At 42.8% G+C, this 17751-nt stretch overlaps 1 protein-coding gene across 2 annotated transcripts in view; it reads right to left on the reverse strand.

The window, feature by feature from the left end:
* The window catches only part of HDAC10 (histone deacetylase 10), a 32889-nt gene extending 15630 nt beyond the window's left edge, over positions 1-17259 (reverse strand). The window contains exons 1-13 of one of the 2 annotated variants that reach the window (XM_024201350.1): positions 17198-17259; positions 16121-16187; positions 15407-15541; positions 14301-14397; positions 13686-13783; positions 13316-13420; positions 13052-13120; positions 12317-12443; positions 8260-8325; positions 7845-7904; positions 7390-7479; positions 2741-2847; positions 832-899 (exon numbers count right to left, since the gene is read on the reverse strand). In XM_024201350.1, coding sequence (XP_024057118.1) covers positions 832-899; positions 2741-2847; positions 7390-7479; positions 7845-7904; positions 8260-8325; positions 12317-12443; positions 13052-13120; positions 13316-13420; positions 13686-13783; positions 14301-14397; positions 15407-15541; positions 16121-16185 — 1087 coding nt within the window. In that variant the 5' untranslated portion in view covers positions 16186-16187; positions 17198-17259. The remainder of the gene's footprint in view (positions 1-831; positions 900-2740; positions 2848-7389; positions 7480-7844; positions 7905-8259; positions 8326-12316; positions 12444-13051; positions 13121-13315; positions 13421-13685; positions 13784-14300; positions 14398-15406; positions 15542-16120; positions 16188-17197) is intronic. The other variant, XM_024201369.1, reaches the window with a different exon arrangement.
* Positions 17260-17751: the final 492 nt, after the last annotated feature.

Consider the following 17751-nt stretch of genomic DNA (forward strand, 5'->3'; position numbering starts at 1 on the left):
CCACCCCGAGGTAAGCACCAACCAACCCCCTGCCCCTAGCCCTGAGTCCCCTCTCACACCTCCAAACTGCTGCTGCTGGCCCAGGGGTTGCTCGGGTCAGGTAGCCCCTAAGCCAGCACCAGTCGCTGCAGAAGTCACGGAGATCATGGAAAGTCACGGAATCCGTGACCTCCATGACAGACTCGCAGCCTTACTAATAAGACAGTAAATATCATAATGTCACTATATAAATCCATTTACCCCTTCACATAACACAAGAATAAGAGGTCACCCAATGAAATTAATAGGCATCAGGTTTAAAACAAACAAATGAAAGTACTTTTTCACACAACGTACATTCAACCTGTGAGACAGGATGTTATAAGGCCAAAACTATAACAAGGTTCAAAAAAGAATTAGATAAGTTCATGGAGGATAGGTCCATCAATGGCTATTAGCCAAGATGGTCAAGGATGCAACTCCATGCTTAGGGCGTCCCTAAGTTTCTGACTGCCAAATGCTGGGGCTGGACGACAAGTGATGGATCACTTGATAATTGCCCTGTTCTGTCCATTCCCACTGAAGCATCTGGCATTGGCCACTGTTGAAAGACAGGATATTGAACTAGACGGAACATAGGAATGGCCACTTGGGATCAGACCAATGTTCCTATGAGCTATGCCAAATTACACCAGCAAAGAATCTGGCCCTGAATAACGATCCCTCACAATGCTCCCGTGAAGTATATAGGTTATTTGAACCTATGGATATTAATTATAAATCTTTTCTAGAGTTTAAGTATGTATCACATTTATCAACCACATTAGCAAAAAGAAACAGAAGAGCAATTACCTTCATACATCAAACATTTCCAGTATGGTTTATGTGCAGCTCTTACATTTTGTATAGACTCAACAGCACTACAAAAGATAAGTGATTAGCATCATCAGTTCAGATGAAAATATAGGGAAAGTTACTTGCCAAGCTAAACATAAGACTCCGTTTCTGAAGTCTTGGCTAGAAAAACAAAGAGAAGGGCATGTTACTTGGAAGGATTACTTGCAAGTGTCAGTCACAGAAAATGAAAGGGAATGTGTAGTGTTATGGTCCTGTACCAGCTATCGACTGAGTACAGAGCTTGCTTGTGAGCAAGAGACACACCAGATGTGTTCACTATACCATCCTTTAATGCTCTGCCCGCAGGTACAGCTGAGGTTAGCTTGAATAAGGTATTTCTCTCACAGTGCCACCTAGAGGCTGAACAGTATAATACAGTTTAGTGTTCCATTACATGAACACATTGCTTTCCATCTCTTTCAGTACCTTGGAAGTGCATATATTTATACACTGTTGAGTGAAATCCTGCCCCTCAAGATGTCAGTAGCAAAACTGCCACTGCCTTCAATGAGGCCAGGATTTCACCTGTTGTCTTGCATCTTTCCATTGCTTCAGCAGATTAAGACATCAATCCTGCAATCACATCTATCCATGCACACACTTGTGGACCCCTCTTGAAGTCAGTGGGGCTCTGTGCAGGCACAAGGAGCAAATGCAACACAGGTTTGGGACCTAAGAAAATAGTGATATATCCTTTGCTATTTCATTGTGTTGGAAGCAATAGGTCATTTTTCATATTATTATTGCTATGTAAGTATATTACAGTAGCATTTACAAGCCTCATCCAGAGTCCTGGTCCCCGCTGTGCTGGATGAAGGGGCGACGGAAGGTGGGGGGGCCACCAGCAACTGAACCGTGGCCCCACCCCTTCACGCCACCCCTTCCCCCCCGAGCCTCTGTCCTTGCGCCGCCCCTTCCCCCCGAACCCTCTCACTGTCCCTTCCCCGACACCGCCTCTTCCCCCGAGGTCCCACCTCCCGCTCGCTTCTCTCTGCCCCCTCCCACAGCCCTCCCACCTTTAAGTGATGGGGCCATCTGCCCCTGGCCCCCCTGTTCCAGCACCCTTGGCTGGGTGTCATACCAACAGTAAGTAAAGAGACAGTTGCTGCCCCAAAGATATTACAATCTAGATGAATGACAAGATGTTGTGTGCATTCATAGCTCGCCCCCACTGGCTGCTGTTATTTGATATGGCCACTCACGGCATTATGGGTTCAGCTTTGACTGACGTAGATGTCTATAGAGAAATGAGGTTTAAGGATAGAGATAGTAAAAAAAATTCCCCTCCTGAGTTCATTCAGATTTTAATCTTAATTGGAAATAATCCCAGAAAAGGAAAACAAAACCAGAAATAAATTGATCATTTTGAAGTGGGAGTGATCAGAGTCAGAAAAAGAATGCATTCTAGCAGCATAGTAAAGCCCTGATTCAGCAAGGTATTATAAGCACATGCTTAACTGTCCCATTGATGGAACTATTCATGTGCTTAAGGCTAGGCATGTGCTTAAGTACCTTTCTGAACTGGGGCCTAACTTCTTAATTTGCATTTATCAATATCATCATCGTATTGTTTAATATTTTTGAGCATCAGGATTAAGAATGTGAGGAATGAGAATTTTTATTATTTTCTGGAAATTGTAGCATTTTTAATGAAATGTTCTGTTTCCCACATTTAGGTTTTAAGGTAGTTTTCTTTACACTTTTAGGCTTGATGATAAAAGTAGAAAAAATATTATGAAATGCCCACATGACTTGATTTCTAGCTCATACTCAAATAGCTCCAATTCAATGTACAATCAGTGTCTTCCATAAACAATAAGAACAGACACATATAGCATGAAACAAAATATTTCTTGAGCCATACCTTAAGCATGGTGCCATTTCTCCAGAGATCTGGGGGAGAGGGTCTCTAAGCAAAGTTTTTACAGTCATGCAGACTGATTCAGACAATGATTTCAAATGGTATCCACCCTGGGAAAATTAAACTATGTTTTGTGTAATGCAAAGAACAAATGCATAGTAAATAAACTACCTGTAAAACATGCTTGTACAAAGTATATTTTTTCATTTAAAAATATTCTACATCCACCTTTTGAAATATGCCTGCATGTTAGCTAAATGGAAAGTAGGATCTAATGGCTAGTGCCATGGAAATAAATAGTCAGCTACAGTTTCTGTTTCAGTCTGAAAACATTTAGTCAGAAGTCATGGAGCAGGTCCTCAAGGAATCAATTCTGAAGCACTTAGAGGAGAGGAAAGTGATCAGGAACAATCAGCATAGATTCACCAAGGGCAAGTCATGCCTGACTAACCTAACTGCCTTCTATGACGAGATAACTGGCTCTGTGGATGAGGGGAAAGCAGTGGATGTGTTATTCCTTGACTTTAGCAAAGCTTTTGATACAGTCTCCCACAGTATTCTTGCCAGCAAGTTAAAGTAGTATGGGCTGGATGAATGGACTATAAGGTGGATAGAAAGCTGGCTAGATCGTCGGGCTCAACAGGTAGTGATCAATGGCTCCAGGTTTAGTTGGCAGCGGTATCAAGCGGAGTGCCCCGGTCCTGGAGCCAGTATTGTTCAATATTGTCATAGAAATTTCTGTCCGTTCCAGCTGAGGAATAAGGAGAGACGGACACAGCTAGCCAAGCAAGGAGCCCCGGGAGGGGCGAACCGTTTATTTCAATTGCAATTGGGTTCGAGCTCATAAGTCAGCAAGAACAAAGAAAACACTTACACCAAAGCATTATATGCAGTTGCTTATGATAATCTATCGCTCTACGATTGGCCAAAATTTGCCATCATTACCATACATAATTAGCAAGCTACATGTATCTGCCCCTCTTATGACCCCTTATTGTTCATCTATTTGCCCCCTCCTCCTTGCTTACTTTGCAAACTAAGCGGTTAGCTATCTACAGGACGCAGGCACAGAAAGGTTCATTGTCTCCAGGTTTGGAGTTTGGCTACATTTCCTCTTGAAGGAACTTCCTGACTACCTATAGCTGACCCTGCATTTTGTCCTTCTTCTTTCTCCCATGTGTACGTGACAAATTTGCCCCCTGGCAGTTAAGTAGAATAATTTTATATCAATATCTTCATTAATGATTTGGAGGATGGCATGGACTGCACCCTCAGCAAGTTTGCAGATGACACTAAACTGGGAGGAATGGTAGATACGCTGGAGGGTAGGGATAGGATACAGAGGGACCTAGACAAATTGGAGGATTGGGCCAAAAGAAACCTGATGAGGTTCAACAAGGACAAGTGCAGAGTCCTGCACTTAGGACGGAAGAATCCCATTCACAGTTACAGACTAGGGACCGAATGGCTAGGAAGCAGTTCTGCAGAAAAGGACCTAGGGGTTACAGTGGACGAGAAGCTGGATATGAGTCGACAGTGTGCCCTTGTTGCCAAGAAGGCTAACGGCATTTTGGGCTGTATAAGTAGGGGCATTGCTAGCAGATCGAGGGACGTGATCATTCCCCTCTATTCAACATTGGTGAGGCCTCATCTGGAGTACTGGGTCCAGTTTTGGGCCCCACACTACAGGAAGGATGTGGAAAAATTGGAAGGAGTCCAGCGGAGGACAACAGAAATGATTAGGGGGCTGGAGCACATGACTTATGAGAAGAGGCTGAGGGAACTGGAATTGTTTAGTCTGCAGAAGAGAAGAATGAGGGGGGATTTGATAGCTGCTTTCAAGTACCTGAAAGGGGGTTTCAAAGAGGATGGATCTAGACTGTTCTCAGTGGTAGCAGATGACAGAACAAGAAGTAATGGTCTCAAGTTGCAGTGGGGGTGGTTTAGGTTGGATAGTAGGAAAAACGTTTTCACTAGGAGGGTGGTGAAACACAGGAATGGATTACCTAGGGAGGTGGTGGGATCTCCTTCCTTAGAGATTTTTAAGGTCAGGCTTGACAAAGCCCTGGCTGGGATGATTTAGTGGGTGTTGGTCCTGCTTTGAGCAGGGGGTTGGACTAGATGACCTCCTGAGGTCCCTTCCAACCCTGATATTCTATGATTCTGTGAACTTGTTAAAATACATCATTGTGAAATGACACCAATAAGCATAATCTGGTTTGAATGCATTACTGGAAATCAGTTATGATCTTACCAAAAAAAAAAAAAAATAATTGGGAAACTTGGGGTGAAATTCTGTACTGAGCCACTAAGGGTATGTCTACACTGCAATTAAAAGCCCACGGCTGGCCCCTGCCTCGGGCTCTCAGCGCTCAGGGGGTGTTTAATTGCAGTGTAGATGTTTGGACTCGGGCTATAGCCTGAGCTCTGGGACCCTTTCACCTCGCAGGATCCTAGAGTGCTTTCACAAGGGGACTCCTCACCCAGCTGGAACAAGGAATTTTAGGACCCCTTTATATTGCTCCGGCCCTCTTACCCAATATAGAATGGTCAGAGCAGGGGGTGAGCATCTTACCCTTGATGCTTTATCTCTATTAAACTCATTTTCATATGCAAGTATCTATTCTGATATATACCTTAGTGCTCAAAAGTTGCAACACTGACACCTCTGGAGACTGAAATCCACTATTCATCCATTGACAGGTATAGAATGGTAAAAGACCAATATACATTAATTTTGATGTACAAGAGCCTTTTCCAGTTATTTTACTTTGCATGCTCTTTCAGTTCTTGGCCTTTCTGCTAAGACTAATGGATGGTAACTAGGGTCAGGCAATATCACAAATAGCATTTGTTAAAATTATGAGATGTGGCTGGCCTGGTGGCCAATCAGAGGTGAGGTACTTGGGTTGCAGCTGGTAAAGTGCTTCCTGCAGCCTGCTTATGGAGCAGCCATGGCATTAGCCTCAGAGGACAATGCTTGCTTCTTTCTTAGCTAGAAAGAGGGGGCTGCAACTGTAACTTTGTAACAGGCAGAAGAGAGGAGGTTTAAAGGGAATCGTTTAATGGAGACAAGTATCAGAGGGGTAGCTGTGTTAGTCTCAATCTGTAAAAAGCGACAAAGAGTCCTGTGGCACCTTATAGACTAACAGACGTATTGGAGCATAAGCTTTCATGGGTGAATACCCACTTCGTCAGACGCATGTGGTGGAAATTTCCAGAGGCAGGTATAAATATGCAGGCAAGAATCAGTCTAGAGATAACGAGGTTAGTTCAATCAGGGAGGATGAGACCCTCTTCTAGCAGTTGAGGTGTGAACACGAAGGGAGGAGAAACTCCCTTTGTAGTTGGCTAGCCATTCACAGTTGTTGTTTAATCCTGAGCTGATGGTGTCAAATTTGCAAATGAACTGAAGTTCAGCAGTTTCTCTTTGGAGTCTGGTCCTGAAGTATTTTTTGCTGTTGGATGACTACCTTTAAATCTGCTATTGTGTGTCCAGGGAGGTTGAAGTGTTCTCCTACAGGTTACCAGATTTAAAGGTAGCCATCCTGCAGCAAAAAAACTTCAGGACCAGACTCCAAAGAGAAACTGCTGAACTTCAGTTCATTTGCAAATTTGATACCATCAGCTCAGGATTAAACTAAGACTGTGAATGGCTAGCCAACTACAAAGGGAGTTTCTCCTCCCTTCGTGTTCACACCTCAACTGCTAGAAGAGGGTCTCATCCTCCCTGATTGAACTAACCTCGTTATCTCTAGACTGATTCTTGCCTGCATATTTATACCTGCCTCTGGAAATTTCCACCACATGCGTCTGACGAAGTGGGTATTCAACCACGAAAGCTTATGCTCCAATATGTCTGTTAGTCTATAAGTTGCAACAGGACTCTTTGTCACTATTTAATGGAGAATGAGGGTGAGAAATGGGTTCGCCTTAGGAAAGAAACCAGGCTTGGATGCCTTGAGTGAGTAGTAATATCTCTACAAACTCAACATGCCCAAAAGAGCCATCAGTTCTTTAGGATGCTATCGAGAGGGTGAGTTTGAAGGATGCACCATGAAATGTTCAGAAAGATAAAATATTTTCTTAGTTAAAAAGAAAGCTTGCAACAGCAGTAGGTCATGTAGAGGTTTTTTAATAAATACAATGAGAAATCAATAAGGACTCCATTACTGGTAAATATGTACTTAGGCAGATGTCTTTAAAAGCTCTACTGGGACAAGGTTTACTTGCAAAAATGTCCATAATGCAGCCTTGTTCTTAATGGATCTGATATGGTTCGGAATAGCACTCCAGTTGCTGTGCACAAGCACTATGAACCCACATTGAAAGCTTTATTTTTTTAAATCAGAATATAAAATCATCATATAGTCTCTCTCCCTCAAAAGTGTAGACTATAAAATGTCAGTTTAAAAGAGATGCAGTTTTCCTACACTCACAAGAGCACTGTAAAATCTTAACCATTCTTGCATTCCTGGTTAAAAAAAAAAAAAAAAAAAAAAAAGACATTGTAGTAAAGCTTTACATGCATAGGGAAAGAATTTATTTTGCTGAGCTTTTTTATTTCTAGCTCCAGGCTAGGGATGTGAGGCTCTTATACAAAGACCCTCCCCTCCAAAATGTACCAAAAAATGACACGTTTAAAGCTTTACCTCTAGAACTGCACACACCCTTCCATTAGCTAACTGCATTAGGAAATGTGTAAGGTGAGCAAAACACTCCGGAGTAGCAGTCATCTGACCCTAAAAACCAGGAAAATGTTAGAAAGAAACAGAAGCCTTGGTCAACAAAGCTGGTAACATAACAACTGCTATAGTGGATCACCCATGGTCCATGTAGCCCAATATCCTGGTTCCAGCACCATATATTTCAGACAAATGTGCAACATGTGGAAAAATCTGTACCTCCCCACACCAACCCATAAATGTTTCAGCCTAATCCCTAAAAGTTCAAGATTAGTTTAAGGCCTGAAACATGAGGTTTTATGCTTGGTCAAAGTGAAATCTACCTATCAATAGCTGGACAATTATGACATTTAAAATATAAATATACTTTAAAAATAAAATTATAGATGAGAGAAGGTGCAAAATCCTGTATAATTGCTTACCTCAGGGTCACCAATTCCTGAATCATATCCAGAAGAGACCAGAATAAGTTCTGGAACAAACTACAATAAAACAAAGATCTATTATAAGGCATTTTTGCAATCCCTGGGCCCAGTCCTGTCAACTGGACTACACACATGAATAAAGAATTTTCCTGAGTAAAGGCTGCATGCCTTAGCCTTTGTATTGTTTTCATTAGAGCCTTTTATATTGAATATGTAAAAATAAAAATCTCATTCATGTCAATATTTCACTATTCAGACATCAGTCATTCAGACCACTCCTTTCAGTAGAAACAATGGACTGACTGCTTTTCAAATGCACACAGCATTCCTATACCTACAGATATTTATAAAAACACCACTTTAAAGGTTTTTTTTAATTATTTTTATTCAAAAATCAGAACAAAAACATTACCTCAAAAGCAACTGGAAGCAACACATGGAAAAATGCAGCTAGATAATCGGAATTCCCCATTCCAACCTGCAAAACCAATACATGAGATATGAAGCAGCTCTTTTTTCTGAGAAAGTAATGTGTTTATTTTCTAGGGGCCAGATCCACAAAAGGTTTTAGGTGCTGTGATCCTAAGTATGCCTGTATACTATTGTAATAATCTTTGTACAAAATATGCCTTGTGACGTATCATTTGAAAATTAATAACTCATTGACCATTTATATTCGTGTGTGATATATGTATGCGGTGTATATTAAGAGTTATGGATATATGGTGGAATGATGACTAAAGTGTGTTGAAATCAGGTATGTCGGTGGAGCTGGTAAACAGGAATGACTTACACAAAGCGATGTGTATTTGATTCTCTGACCAGCCCAGTATTCTGTTAAAGACAATGACGGTCAACTTTTAAACATTAGGTAACAAAGCTATTAAACTAACAAGTGGGGAGGAGGGAGGGGAAGCATGGAGCTTCCTTCACCACCAGATTCCATGTTGCTTTCCTCACAGCTTGAATAAACTTTACTTTGAGGGGTACCCTCAGAAGAATCCGTTTCAAAGGTTTACTGGTCATAAGCACAGGGTGGCGAACCTCAAGTGATAAGCAACTGAATCAACTGATTTTTATAATACTGTAGTATTGTATACAGTGTACAGAGGTCTTTTCTGGAAGCTAATGACACACTGGTGATTAATATAATTGTGAAAGATATTTACCAACACTATATGAGGAAATATGGATACTTAAATGATATTACGCTTTAAAGTCTGTGGCCAAACAAGGTGAAACAGGTTCCCTTCCAGACAGGATAGAATGCAACTATTTACCTGCCTCCTGTAAATTAAGCATGGTGGAATCAAAAAAATGGAAGCCCATTTAAATGAAGGGGGTGGGAAGCTCACAGGAAGGGAACAACAGCATGAGATCATTCCGCCTCTTGAAGCAAAGTTATTGAACTTTGAAAGATAGAAGCCATCTTCGGCATCCATCACTAGATAGACACAAGGGAACAGAGTTCTTGCAAGCTGAGAAAGATGGGTTTGTCAACCAAGGAGAGGTTGAAGTCTCTGGTAATTGAATGTAGCTGAGAAACCATCTTGAACAAAGCTTGTACAACAACTCCTTGCTTAACGTTGTAGTTATGTTCCTGAAAAATGCTACTTTAGCAAAACAATGTTAAACGAATCCTATTTCCCCATAAGAATTAATGTAAATGAGGGTGGGGGTTAGGTTCCAGGGAAATGTTTTCCGCCAGACAAAAGACGATATATACACACACACACAGAGCGTATACATTTTAGACAATTTAATACTGTCCACAGCAATGATGATTGTGAAATTTGGTTGAGGTGGTGAAGTCAGAGGGTGGAAGAGGGTGGGATATTTCCCAGGGAATGCCTTACTGCTAAATGATGAACTAGCACTCGGCTGAGCCCTCAAGGGTTAACACATTGTTGTTAATGTAGCCTTACACTCTACAGGGCAGCACAAATGGAGGGAGGGGAGACAGCATGGCAGAGAGAGACAGAGACACACGGTGTGTGTGTGTGTGTGTGAGAGAGAGAGAGAGAGAGAGAGACATGCATTGCCCCTTTAAGTACTCTGACCCCACTCTAAGAACACTGCCTTTTTAAGTAGATCAGCAAGTTGAGACAACAGCTACTGCCAGCAAGCTCCCTCCATCCTGAGCCCTGTAATGACCCCCCCTGCTCTGTGGAGATGGCCCGATGGGGTAAAGGAGTGGGGGGGAGAGGGACACCCTGACATTAGCACCCCTCCCCCCCAGCAAGCAGGAGGCTCCCGGGAGCAGCTCCAAGGCAGATGGCAGGAGCAGCATACGGCAGTGGGGGGAGGGACAGCTGAACTGCCCAGCAATTCACAGCCTGCTGGGCAGCTGCCGCATGGGGAACTTAGGGGAGCAGGGAGCTGATAGGGGGGCTGCCGGTCCACCCTGGTTCCAAGCTCCCACCAGCTAGCTCCAACAGGCTGCTCTTCCTGCAAGCAGTGGACAAAGCAGGCGGCTGCCAAACAACGTTATAAGGGAGCATTGCGCAACTTTAAATGAGCATGTTCTCTAATTGATCAGCAACATAACAACGAAACAACATTAACTGGGACGACTAAGTGAGGAGTTACTGTACCTTGCTAGACTGGGTTTTAGACTGTTAGATGTGTGTTTTTCACTTTTATTTGCTTGTAGCCCTTTCTAAGTATATTCCTTTTACTTGGCATCACTTAACTGATGTCTTGTCATTAATTATTTTTTTTTTTTTTTTTTTTACTATAAACCAACTCAGTGCTGTGTTTAAAGGGAAAGCTGCATTTATTCAAATTAAGTTAATAAGCTGTAATGTGCTTGTGTGTCTTTAGAGAAACAAATGAACCTTATTATTTCTCTGCACTGTCCAGGTGAGGACTGGACACTGCAGAGCACATGGCTTTGAGAAAATTTGGGATTGGGAGTGTGTTGGGGTCACCTTGCTGGTTGTAACCAAGGCTGGTGGAAGACAGAGTGGGGCTATAGACAGGCTGCTGGGGTCAGAGCTGCTGAACTAGGACTGTCTAGTACACAGACACTTCAGGGTGTGACCTGTATGTTTGTAGGTTGTGAACATCCCAGGCTGGGAGCTACAACAGCAAAGCATTGTAAGGCATTCAGGGTTGCAGGGCAAATGATGACAATTGCTCACTGGTCTGGATTGCATCTTGAACCCCATGACAGGTGCCTATGTCCCAGTTTTAGGCACCACTGCAATCCGCAAAACCCCGCCTGGCTGCCACCTAACCCCACAGGTACCTAAATTCACTCAGTACCTAAACTTTTGCTGTAAAAGTCCCTTAGGCAGGTAAGTTTCTGCCTCTGAGCATGCACATTGCTGCCTATGACAGGCATCTGGATGCCTATCTCATGGCTAAGCTCCAACCTGATCCTCAAACCAGGAGAAGACAGACAGAGGTATGCCTCTTACTTTAATCCAGCAGGCAAGCTCAGAGCATGCCTAACACTAACAAAAAAGGCAGTGAGGATGATAACCTTTAGCCCAGTGGTTCGACCACTCACCTGGGATGTGGGAAACCCTGGTTCAATTCCTTCCTTTATCTGATGAACAGAAGGGATTTGAACAGGGATTCCCCCCACCTTTTGAGTGCCCTAATCACAGGGCTAAAGGTTATTAGGGAGCTCTCCTTCTCTTCCCTTCCTCCGCCATCTTGTGCGGAGTGAGACAGGCCATAAGAAATAGTTTAGGCACCTAAGTCACCTGACTCCAGGCAAAGGGTTTCCACAAGCAGAGACAGGTGCCTCTCTGCAGGCTGGACTTAGGTGCCTAACTCTATAAGAGCGGAGGGACTTAGGACATCCCGCTCTTGTCAGCATCTCCCATTGCCCCGCCTACAGTGCTGGCTTTTATGGATCCCATTCTCAGGTGCCTATCTCTCCCCAAGTATTGTACAGAGGGCCTAGCATCCTAACTCAGGCTTTGTGGTTTTCAAGGTGCCTAAAAGTTAGGCATTGCAATGTTGAGCACTTTGTGGCTCCAGGTCTCAGTTCCTTCAAGATTTTAGGAAAAGCCAGGTGCACCGGTTAAACAGGAGAAACAGAATACAAAGCTGGAACCTTAGCTTTTAAGGCCCCAGTACAGCCATCCATCCCTGTTCGGCAAAGTATGTAAGCATTCAACTTCAATGGGTCTTAAGCATGTGCTTAAGTTCTTTGCTGAAGAGGGATGGATTTCATCATGTGCTCAAATGCTTTGCTGTACTGGGGCCTAACTAAATAACATACAGATAAAGGAAGGGGAATGTGTGAATTGGTGAAAGATTGTTTAAATCATCACACTGGAAGTCATTTTCTCAGAAGAGATTCCATTCGCCGGAACATGTGACCTCTGCCAAGTAATCAAGTCAATGCATTTCTCATCAAAAGTATTACTTCTAAAATTGCTAAGACATTGCCCTGAATGCATGACAGACAAAGCTATTGAATGTGCACTGTTATGCTGTCAAGCAACATTTACCTTATTCCAAGGTACATTTAAATTGAATCCCTTTCCTTTTCCCTGACCAACAGCATCATAATCAGACTCTCTGAGCAAGGGCCAGAATTGCTGATGTTCATAGCGATGCCAGGAGTAATAGAGAACACTGAAAGAAAGAAGAAACAAACCCAACTGAAACAAAAGTTATGAAGGATCTTTTCACATCTGACCCTCTCTGGCTCATTTCACAGAAAGCATGAAAATAGGCCTTAAGTAGCAAACATTCCCCATCTTTCTCTCCACTAATATCACTGAACAAACTGGCACTCATTTACTTGAAAAGCTCTGTATAGTCTAGCACAACAGTCAAATTCAGCTAGGGCACTTTTGCTGTAAGTTTCTGGCATAGACTGCTCTAGGGCCAAAGAAAGGGAATTTTCGAAAGAGGGGTCTTGCTGATGGGCTCAGAGTTTGTAGCTTTTAGAAAACAGGTGCAGAGAGAGTTTTCTATCAGCAAACAAAGGTAGCCACAGGGCTCATGTTGTGTCAATTTTTCTAGAGTAGAGTTACAAATTACTTTTAATTAGGTTTAAAGGTTTGTTTCGGTTTGTTTGACAAATGAGAATAAATAAATACAATTTCAGAGAGAATGAAGTACCTAGAAGAATGAGAGGCATTTTGTAGGAATTTCTATTTTCAAAATAAGAAGGGTTTTATTCTACAGAGAGGCAACCAAAAATAAACCAATTTGACATGCAAAAGAAAATTACAAACCTGGGATCCTCTTCAAATACATATTGAATTCCTTGTCCATGGTGCACATCCCAGTCAACAATGAGAATTCTGCATGAATCAAAAGGAAATATTCACTAGAAGCACCACAGCAACCCAAGCCAAGAGGATAGTAAGTAACAGGCAGAGGAGAAGATTGTTAAAGGCACTTTGGTGCCGAAAGCCTATGGACTTTCAGTGGAAGTTAGGCACCTAACTGCCATTTGTGCCTTTGAAAACCTACCCCAGAGACAAATATACACTAACCTCTGAAGACCATATCTTCTTTTGGCATATTGAGCTGCAATAGCAACATTATTGAACACACAGAATCCATTGGCTGCATTTCGCTGGCTGTGATGACCTGGAGGCCTGAAACAAAGCTTGACATGGTTACTCACTATGAATGAACTTTGGTTGAAAGTAATGTAACCCCTGCTTGGTTGGAGTGGCACCCTGTCCCGCTCTAGTGGTGGCTAGGCCAGCAAGAGATTGATGAGCCTGCTACAGCGATGGCTAAGAGACATATCTTTTAGCTCAGGCAGTAGAGGCTCATATATTTAGCTCAAGAGGTCCCATGGTTTATCCCTGCTGCCGGTACCTCTGTGAGGGTCAGAACTCTTAAGTGCTTCATTACCTTACTAATGCCATTCCATTGCACACTTTTCCTGACATCACAGAGTCCACCAGTTGCAAAGTTGCTCCTACTGCTAGCTTAGCACAGCGGTAAGTATTCTAAGAAAAGAAATCTCATTATTATCATCAGCCACCCACCAGCTGGTTTAAACTAAACATAACTGACATTTTTTGCATCACTATAACAAGTTATTTGAAGTGTTCCCTCCCCAGTGAAGTTGGATGTAACTGAGAGCAGAATTTGACAATGGAAATTCAAGTATGACTTTTACTAGAAATATTTGTGTATATCATGCACTGTTCTGAAGCATGAGCAATACACAGGCAAAAATGGGAAGAATTATGGGAGGAAAGTGTTGGCCTTAACTCTCGGTCGCCTTATTTTTATTAGTTTAAAATAAAATCCAGAACTATACTTCAATCGGGTGGTGTGGTTAGAGAGCAGAAGCTGTGGAGCTGTTATGTTTGTCAGTTAAAATTACTAGACTGATACTTGTAAGTACCTCGTGAAAAAAACTACTAGTATATTTAAACAAACAAAAAATGTTGTCTATTTTAATTCCAGCTATAAAAAATGGATTTCTAACACAACAGGGAAATGGCCATGCCCACATACTGGATGAAAGTAAACAGCATCATAATTTTCTGAGACTCTTCGGAGTTCTTCTTCATTCATTGTCTGGGTGCTCTTTACAACTTCCAAGTATTCTGAACTTTAATAAAAAAAAGAGAAAGCAGGTTAACTGAGCTCAGATATGCCTGAAAAATCTCTACTAATGTGAAAAGAAAACAAGACTTGCTCAAGGACACCCAGCAGGCCAATGGCAGAGCTAGGAATAGAACCCAGGTCTCTTGAGTCCCAATCCATTACGGTATCCCCTAGGAAGAGTACGAACTTTACATGTCTTTTGAGGGAGGCAGGTGGCAGAGTGGCTCACCATGTTGGCATCTAACCTCTTTTGGACCTGATTTTCTACATGCCTGTGCACCAATCCAGATTCAGATCACAAGTAAAATTGAGCTTGGTGGTTTCATCCTAATGTACAATCAACATTTGCCCATACTGAAAAACCACTGCACAACATGGCACAATTAAGTCTGGGCCAGGGCTACAGCCAGGGCCTTCTGAATTCAGGAATCCCATCTCTGGGGCACCCTCTCTGAGTATGTATGCCACAGTCCCTCTGGGCCCAGGGCCTTCTGCAGAATTAAATACAATGCCTTTCTATTTGATTCAATTTATCTTGGATAATTTCCCCTCCTTTTCTCCTCAACATCTCTTCCTATTTGATTTATACAAATCCCCATTTTTCCTGTGTTCATTTTTTCTGGCAAAGTTGGACCAGTTTTGTTTAAAGATTACTTTTAAAGTTTTACATGTACAGAGCCTCAGTTGTACGCAGTTAGCGCTGTATACAATTGGCAATCTCTGCTCAAAAGAAGCCCAGAATAGGAAAAGCAAGAACATTGTTGGACAGGATTCAGGTGCATTACAGACTTGTGCAGGGAAGTTTGTTCAGCACCTGCCCCCACTACACCTAGATCTAGCCAGTCTATCATTTTAGGCCTGATCCATTCCCCACTGATATTAGCGGGAATCCTTCAATTGATTTCAATGAGATTTGGGTCAAGACCTTTCATAGCAGCAAAATATATGAACAGTTTTTGTAAAGATCAAATAGGATCCAGGTGATTAAATTAACATTATACTTGATATCACACCTGTGAACCAACATAATTTCTTCTTCGGTTCCTTCCCTGACAGGTACATGGATACATCTTTCCACAAGATGATAATGTTTAAGTTGCTCATAGGAGGATAACAATCTTTCCGGCACTTCAATATCACACTCAGGGCTACAAATAAACAATAATTATCTTGTTACAATACAATATCAACAAGGTTTATTATAAATCCTCTTCAGGGATGCTTAGGCTTAAATATTTCATTGTGAGAAGATTCCTTTTTCTTGTAGGGGTGAATGAAAGAAAAAAGATATTTGAAAACTTTCCAGTTTGTGGAATTGGGGAGGTGTGGGAACAACAAACATTTTTTGGTTATAAAAATGCAAGAGTAAAAAGGAATTTTATGTGGCTCTTTAAAAACATCAGGAGTGTAACCAACAAAGAACGAAGCCAAAAAAAATCAATAAAAAAATAGAGATAGAGACCCAAAATAAAGAAGGCAGGAGTACTCAAATGAAAAGAGTATCAGAGATAAATAATGCTCAAGGCCAGCAAAGAAAAAGGGATTTACAGCAGGATTCTACTTTGATAAAAAGCAATAAAATCAAAATACTCTCTGGGTCCCAAGAAAAGGCAGCTCACAAAATGGAAATCAGGGCCACCCATCAGCTCTTGTATACAGCATTTCTAAAAACGCTCTAATAACGGATTGTTGATAAAAAAAATGCAGCAAATCTGCAGCTGACTTACTCATCCCAAAGTAGTTTGTAACTTGTCATTTCATCATCGTAAATCAAAGCTGTTCCTGAAGCCATTGCTAAACAAAACAAAACAAAACAGACATCCCAAGATATATTTGTGCATATTCAGGCAGAAAATTGCCCTGCAATTGTCTGAATACGCAGCAACATTGTTGCCATTAAAGCACTAGACTCTTTGTTATCCAAACTGTAACATTGCAATACATACCTATCTGTCAGGTCTGAATGTATGTTTGTGAAATATTGGGTAATCCTCAGATTGGTGAAACCAAAGTGTTATTATTTATACCATAGCCATTACAGTTATAATAATTTATCACGTTAACCTTTATAAGGTTTACTTTTAGAAGGATGGGTTTTATGGACATAAAAAGAAATTAATTTTAAAAACGGATATAAAATGACAAAAGGAAATTCAAATGCAAAACAATAAACTGGTGTCATCAAAGGCAAGGACCAGAGATCAGTCAGTGGGATGTTAATATGTAACCTAGAACTGCCCATATCAGCTCAGCTTTCCACTTCAGTCTCGTATCAGTTTATTTTAGAACGTCTAAATTACACGGGGTTTCCCTATTATTTAAATAGATCGCGTGTTTGCAGCAAGACCAACTGCAAAATCAAATCATCCAGTCACCCCCACCCTCCACCAGTAAAAATAATCCGAAGAGCGAGTTGTCTGAACACGGGATGCTAGTGAAGCTCCAGCGCTCTCACACCATAACCCGAGGTCAGTGGCACCCCACAAAAGGCCGTGAGACCGCTTGGCTCAGGCGTGCAAACACATAAAAAGAAGTTGGGGGAGAGGGTATGAGAATGCACCAGTCCTGCAGGCAGGCAGGCAGCCACCACGGGGGGAGGGGGGCGGGGCGCGAACGGTGCAAGTTGCGGGAGGAGGAGGCCACGCACTCCTCGTTCTCTTCCCGGGCTGTGCCTGGGCTTTAGGGGTGGGGCTGGTAAAGAGCTTCAGGTTACCGCCCCTCGGGGGAAGGCGGGGTGGGTGCAAAGGAGAAGGGGGGGGGGGTTACTGTATCTTTGCTCTGAGCTGGGGCCTTGCGTCCCCTACCTGGGCTGTCTTTGTACCGCTGCTGCGGCGTGGCCCCTTTGTCTTCTCTTCCTGTTTCCTTTGTCAGCCCATGAATCCGGAGTGAAACCCCCTCCCCCCCCCCAACCAGCTCCACCTCCCTCATTCGTCCTTCCCATTGAAGTGGCTCACGTGACCGATCTCTGAGGGAGGAGTTACATGGTAGGGCGTGTGTGTGTGTGTGTGTGTGTGTGAGAGAGAGAGAGAGAGAGCGGACTAGGGATGGCAGAGCACTGTGTGTGCGAGGGACTAGTGGGGCTGGGCACTCTGTGTGTGAGGTACAGGGCAGTGTGTGTGTGTTGGGGCGGGGTGGCAGGACACTGTGTGTGTGTGAGAGGGGCAGGAGTGGCAGTTCACTGGGACGGCGGGGGCACAGGCAGGGCACGTCTCTGTGTATGTGTTGGGGCAGGGGTGGCAGTGCACTCTGTGTATGTGTGTGAGGGGCAGGACACTGTGTGTGTGTGAGGGGCAAGGGTGGCAGGGCACTGTGGGGGAGGGGACACCGGTAGGGCACTCTTGTATGTGTTGGGGCAGGG

This window comes from Terrapene carolina, unplaced genomic scaffold (assembly GCF_002925995.2).
Source record: "Terrapene carolina triunguis isolate 2854851 unplaced genomic scaffold, T_m_triunguis-2.0 Scaffold68, whole genome shotgun sequence".
In the NCBI taxonomy this organism is placed as follows: Eukaryota; Metazoa; Chordata; order Testudines; family Emydidae; genus Terrapene; species Terrapene triunguis.